Source organism: Brugia malayi (assembly GCF_000002995.4).
Source record: "Brugia malayi strain FR3 genome assembly, contig: Bm_v4_Chr4_scaffold_001, whole genome shotgun sequence".
Taxonomy (NCBI): Eukaryota; Metazoa; Nematoda; class Chromadorea; order Rhabditida; family Onchocercidae; genus Brugia; species Brugia malayi.
This window is the reverse complement of record NW_025062478.1, coordinates 11,975,774-11,982,043: the sequence shown is the minus strand read 5'-3', so window position 1 is coordinate 11,982,043 and position 6,270 is coordinate 11,975,774. Positions and strand designations below refer to the sequence as shown.

Genomic DNA, 6,270 nt, shown 5'->3' with positions numbered 1-6,270 from the left:
TTATTTCTTTCGTGCTGTTTCTTCCCAGTCGTATGGATCAGTCAATTTGCAATCACAAATTACTGATGACTGAAATTAATAATAGAAGATCATAGATTAGCATATTATGGCTGTAATTCTCTTTCATCTTATTAAAACTTCAATTAATTTTTGCAAATTTCTGAAATGCAAAGAATAATTAATGATATTATATTTAGATCAACTATCTGTTTAGTATTTAAATTAATTCATTTAAAAAAAAAAAAAATTCAATAAATAGAATAAAACTTGACTTTTATTAAAAAGTAAAAATAATATCAATTAAATGAAAAAAAAAAAAAAAAAAAGAGAGGTACCGTTTTCAATAATTCATATATGTACGAATAATCGACGCGGTCTTCATAATGTAACGAATCAATGTATTCTAAAATTTTGCCAAATTCTTCCTTACATTTCATTCCATACAACAGTTTGTCTCGATTAATTCGACTTTCTTCTTTCATCCTCATCACTTCATTCTTATCCGATATTTTCCTCCATGGTAAGCCTTAAATTAGTTTTTTCTTTTTTTTTTTTGAATTTCTCAAATTAAAAAAATATGCTATTGAAGAAGTGGAATAGTTATGAAATAGTAAATAAGCAAAATGACAAATATTAGAAAGTTTTTTTATATGGAAAAAAAAAAAATATATATATATATATAAATGAGCCTGGTACGTATTGTGAGATATTGAAATAATTAGTCTGATACCTATTATGAGATACTGAAATAATTAGCCTGATACCTATTATGAGATATTGAAATAATTAGCCTGATACCTATTATGAGAAACTGAAATAATTAGCCTGATACCTATTATGAGAAACTGAAATAATTAGCCTGATACCTATTATGAGATACTGAAATAATTAGCCTGATACCTATTATGAGATACTGAAATAATTAGCCTGATACCTATTATGAGATACTGAAATAATTAACCTGATACCTGTTACAACAAGAAGATCGAGAAGAAGATAAAACCATGATTCACAATCATCTTTTGGGCCTAATTCTTTTCGTTTATGGCATGCTATAGGTGCAAATTTTACGGTACCCTTGAAACCAACTGTTACACGAGGTGTCTTAATTTCACCTTTATCGTTGAGAATTCGTCGTGCTATACCAAAATCAAGAATATAAATCTAAAATTTCATATTAATAAATTATTCATAGAATTTTTTTCTTCTTTTTATCAATCAAATTAAGAAGAAATTATTTTACATTAAATTAATTGTATATGTATTTTAGCTAATATCTGACAATAATTTATAATTATAAAACAAACTAACGCATCGTATTTGAGCTCCAAGACCAGTTGCATAATTAGCTGGCTTTAAATCTCGATGAATAAAACCATGTTTATGTAAATCTTCCACTGCTTCAAGACATTGTATTGATGCTCCCAAACCAGTATGCATTGAGAATACCTATGATATAATTTCATTTCATTTCCAATTTTAATTCTTATTATTTCTAAATTTTAATTCTCATTATTTCTGCTAATACAGTCATTCACAAATGTTTATAACCTACAAATGATCATTTTTTAGTATTAACATTAAAATTTATTATTATTGTGTCAAATTGGTTCATTTGTTTGAAAAATTTTTGTTATTATTATTATATGAATAGTGATAGTTGTTATGATCAAACTACTTAATTTTAACTTAGTTACTTAATTATATAAGTCTATTATTTAATTATTCAATTATACAAATAATGTATTAATTTTTACTTACATAGAAGTAATTATCATTTTTAACTTCTAATGACAATATTTACCTTATGCGGTCGTAAAGCTTTAAGATCGGCAAGTGATTTTCCAACGAGTTGCATAACAAGAAAAAAAAATTTCTCCTTCTTACCTCGATCAATAATTTTTGTAAAATGCGACTTTTCCGCTCGTTCCATTGAGACTAATTTCAAAATAGCAATCTAGAAAAAGAGAAGTATACTTTGTTATCAATAGCTATGAAAAAATGTTTCTGATGCTTAAGTCAGAAATATCGTAACAAAAGTGACATTTCATTTTAAAATATCAAGAAAGACAGATATCATTCATTAACCGGTTATTGTACAAAGAAAGCAGATATCATTCATTAACCGGATGTTGTACAAAGAAAGCAGATATCATTCATTAACCGGATATTGTACAAAGAAAGCAGATATCATTCATTAACCGGATATTGTACAAAGAAAGCAGATATCATTCATTAACCGGATAATTTTACCTCCATTTTGAGTTTGGAATCTTTACGTGTTTCAAGTTTACGTTCCACTTTCAATGCGTACTCCATACTCGGATTATTGGAATCATGAACCCGGTATACGGCTCCAAAACCACCTTCACCAAGTAATTTATCAATTGTATACTTTGCATGAGATGATTCAATCACCGAACCCTAAAAAAAGAAATTGAGATTTCTTTTTTTTTTTTTTTTTGTGATTTCAAACGGATTTCTCTTTTTTTTTTTTTTTTGAAATTTTAAAAAAGTTTTCTTTTTTACAGCAATTACAGCCATAATGTAGTAATCTATGATCTTCTATTATTAATTTTAGTTTCAAAAAAAATATAATCAATCAAATAAAAAAGAAGAAAATTAATTTCACTAACTGGTTTAAGACCGAAATCCTCCTCCTCCTCACTATCCATCCTAAATCAAAGCAACAATTTTGTAAGTACAAACCACTCAACCAAGAAAACTACAAAGTATATCATCTTATTGCTAACATTTCTAGTATTTTTATAGTGTAATCATTTGTAAATTTGTATATTATACAAAATTTTTTTAATTATTCACTCTTCAAAATGTAACCAAACATAAAAATTTAACAATTAAATTTAACATTTATGAAAATTTTTTCAAAATATGTTAATTTATTCAAAATTTATGCTTAAATTATAATTTAATATGTAATAATTATGCAAAAAATTTCTAAACATTAGTATAAAAAGTGAAACTTACATGACAATAATCACTTCTATTTCATTGTATGAACGTTAAATTTCAATTTTTCAAATTTTCTTGAAGAGGAAACTGATCGATTATAGTAGCAATAATGTTTGATGTGCTGCAAGGATTGATCGGTTTTATCATTTTTTCATCAATTTTATTCACCGCTTCATTAATTATTTGTGAAAGTAATTCACGACCACAACGAAGAGTAATTAATATTTTCTTTATTTAATTTAATTTTTTTTTTCTCTTTCTTTTTTAACAATTTATTTATTATAATTAATTAATAACAATTATTTGTACAAATATTTTTATTTTCATATCATAATTTTATGATTGTTTTAATTCAATGTTTTATTTCGTATAAAATTTATATTTGCTTTAAAGATTACTTAATTCAGGAAGCAAATTTTAGCACAATGAGGGAATGAGAAATGATAAAAATTATGCAAAAACTGATACAATTAGTCAAACTGGAAAATTCGGCGGAAAGAAATCACATAGCAAAACAATGTCTACGGAAAGCACAAAGGTAATCATTTTTATGATAAATAATTATCAGTAAAAATTAGTAATAATAAAAAATTATCAGTAAAATTAGTAATCACTCTCTATTCTTTTTTGCTCTTTCTTTTCAGCAATTTATTTATTATAATTAATTAATAACAATTATTTGTACAAATACTTTTATTTTCATATCTTTATCTTATAATTGTTTTGAATTAATATTTTATTTCTCTTTGTTGCTATTGAGAAGTTTAATTTCAAAATTTGAAAAAAAAAATTATTAAATTCAAAAATTCACATTCTTTAGAGGGTTGAAAAGCGAAAAGCACAGAAATTATTGAAATCGAAATCAAAAACGAACAAATCAAGAAAGTTTTCAAAACAGATCGATTCATCAACATCGACCAAATCTGTGGAAGATCTTTCAATTAGACAGAAACAAAGCAGTAGATGGGAAAGGTTCCCAAAGGTTACCCAATTTCATTCGTTTTATTCATTATGAAATTTTCTGGAAAATTAAATTTCCTTCGATTCCGAAAAAATAAATTTTGATATATCACAGTTCAAAGTTCTTTTTTTCTCACCAGTTGAATAATAAATGTAATAAAAGTTTCTTACAGTTTCAAATCTAGTATAAAATAATTAATTATCAAGCAAAATAATTAAAAATATAAAAGTTATTATTGACTGATGAAACAAAATTTTCTATTCAGTTATATTTCCATGAAATTTTTGGAATTTCAAATTTTAAAATTCAAAATAGTTTTTAATTGATTCTTTTTGCAGAAGATTGATCATAAAATTATTTTTATTAGTTTTACATTAATCCTTTTAGGAACCATAGCAAAAAATAAAAAAAACTTTTCAACTCATATTTCTATTCAACTTAGAAATTAAATTATTAGTTTAAATAAATGAAAATAAAGAGTAGAAATCAATTTCATCAATGAATGCTAAATAAAATTTTGAGAAATTTTTATTACTAAAAGACACTGCCCGAAATAGTTTATTGAATTTTAATTTCGACCATAAATTATATTTTGTCTTATCTTTTGACCCATAATTAATTAATTATTGAAATTTGGAAGGTGTAACAAAATGTTGCATTTTCAGCATTCAACTACAAATGGTTTCATGATTCGAAATATAGACGGTAAATTTTTCTTTTTCTTGATAACTTTTATTTAATTTAAATTTTTGCATCTGAAATAGTTGGAATTACAAAGGAAAACTAAATTAAAATAAAACAAATTTTATTTTTGCATGGAAAAAAAAAAAAAAAAAAAAAAAAAAAAAAAAAAACTAAACATTTGTAGAAAAACTAAAAGAAGGATTAAAAATGGAGCCAAGATTATTAAATTGGAATATCTCAGGTGGTATTCAAAAAGTATACTTAACAAATCCTACTGATGAACGGAAAGCAATCAAGGTGGAATGATTTTTCTTTCGTTTTTGCTAATTTAAATTTACCGTAAATGAAATTTGCGGTGTTATATTGATATTTATTATTACTGTTATCATTATCATTTTTATCATTTTTATCATCATTATCTATGTTTTATTTATTATCAACTACTCATAATCAATGCTACTTTCACATATTAATGTAATTAATATATTTAATTTAAAATCTAAAATTTTCAAAACTTAGATTTGGAAATTTTTGAAGAATTTTATTGTTGCATGTAAAAATTTAATTAAAAATTTTTTATAGGTGAAATGCTCGGATAATTATTTGTATCGTGTTAGTCATGTTTATAGTTTTGTTGAACCAGGTGAAACAGCCGGAATTGATATCATTCGTCAGAATGGTAGTGCTAAACCTGATAAAATGATTTTCCTCTGGACAAAGGTATAAATTTTTTTTTCATTTTATTTTTTTACAAATTTAAAGTCATATTCTAACTTTTTTTTTGTGTTATTTAAAAATTCTAACACTTCATTACTACCATTATTAATTTATTTCTAAATTCATTAATGAATTTTTTTTTTTACCTTTTAAATTGTTAACTTTTTACTTTGTTTTTGTTTTAGGCTGAGAAAAGTGACGAGAATGCTTCAAAATTATTTAACAAACATTTTTCATATCCGATGGTTGTTTTACCTCTTACAGTTAACAATCCTATTGCATAAATGCAAATTATTTATAAAATTATTATGTATTTTATAATATTTGATGTCGTTCCTTTCTCTTTTTTTTTTTAATAAATTTTTGATAAAATTTTATTTCTTTATTCAACATTTTAAAAACTTTAACAGTTTACTCAACATTTTAACAACTTGAATTAAAAAAAAAAAAAAAAAAAAAAAACAAATATAACATTCCTTCGAGTCAGTTTCCATTTGAACATTTTAAAATTAATAATTGAAAATGATGAATGAAATGATATAAACTACTTATCAAAAATATTCATCTTATCATTTATCAAAAACATCTAAGATCAATACAGATCAACATAAGAGATTATTTTGGAAAAAGTTTCCTTTTTTTCTTAATTTTTTTTATCTCGAAAAACTGTCTTTTTTTTGATATCGAATAAAAAAAAAAATTGATAAATGATAAGATGGGTATGCTCTATGCAGTTGAAATTTCGTTACAAATGCTTCGTTATCATCGTAATGATTACAGTTATGATAAATTAATGTTTTAAGTATAACGAAAATAAAATTAGGAATGAAATATCAATTGACAAGAATTGCTTTAATGTTTTAATTAATTAAATTTATATCAAATTAAAATTAAAATTAATATTTAAAAAATGCAAATCTATTTGACTGATTATC

At 23.7% G+C, this 6,270-nt stretch overlaps 2 protein-coding genes across 3 annotated transcripts; one reads left to right on the top strand and one right to left on the bottom strand.

Moving 5' to 3' along the window:
- Bm2431 (Serine/threonine-protein kinase K06H7.1, putative) lies at positions 1-2,675 on the bottom strand (the record flags this gene model as incomplete). The annotated part of the gene is made up of 7 exons (XM_043082509.1): positions 1-69; positions 336-526; positions 969-1,164; positions 1,312-1,449; positions 1,805-1,957; positions 2,254-2,424; positions 2,637-2,675. 7 exons carry the CDS (start codon positions 2,673-2,675, stop codon positions 1-3), a joined length of 957 nt encoding a protein of 318 aa, XP_042938443.1.
- A 407-nt stretch (positions 2,676-3,082) lies between these two features.
- Positions 3,083-5,619, top strand: Bm1204 (Uncharacterized protein; the record flags this gene model as incomplete). 2 transcript variants are annotated; one of them, XM_043082507.1, is made up of 7 exons in its annotated part: positions 3,083-3,187; positions 3,395-3,511; positions 3,794-3,955; positions 4,600-4,639; positions 4,803-4,915; positions 5,201-5,338; positions 5,521-5,619. In XM_043082507.1, 7 exons carry the CDS (start codon positions 3,083-3,085, stop codon positions 5,617-5,619), a joined length of 774 nt encoding a protein of 257 aa, XP_042938441.1. The 2 variants fall into 2 exon arrangements, with proteins under 2 accessions (XP_042938441.1, XP_042938442.1); XM_043082508.1 differs by lacking the exon at positions 3,083-3,187 and having other exon boundaries at positions 3,407-3,511.
- Between the last annotated feature and the right edge of the window lie 651 nt (positions 5,620-6,270).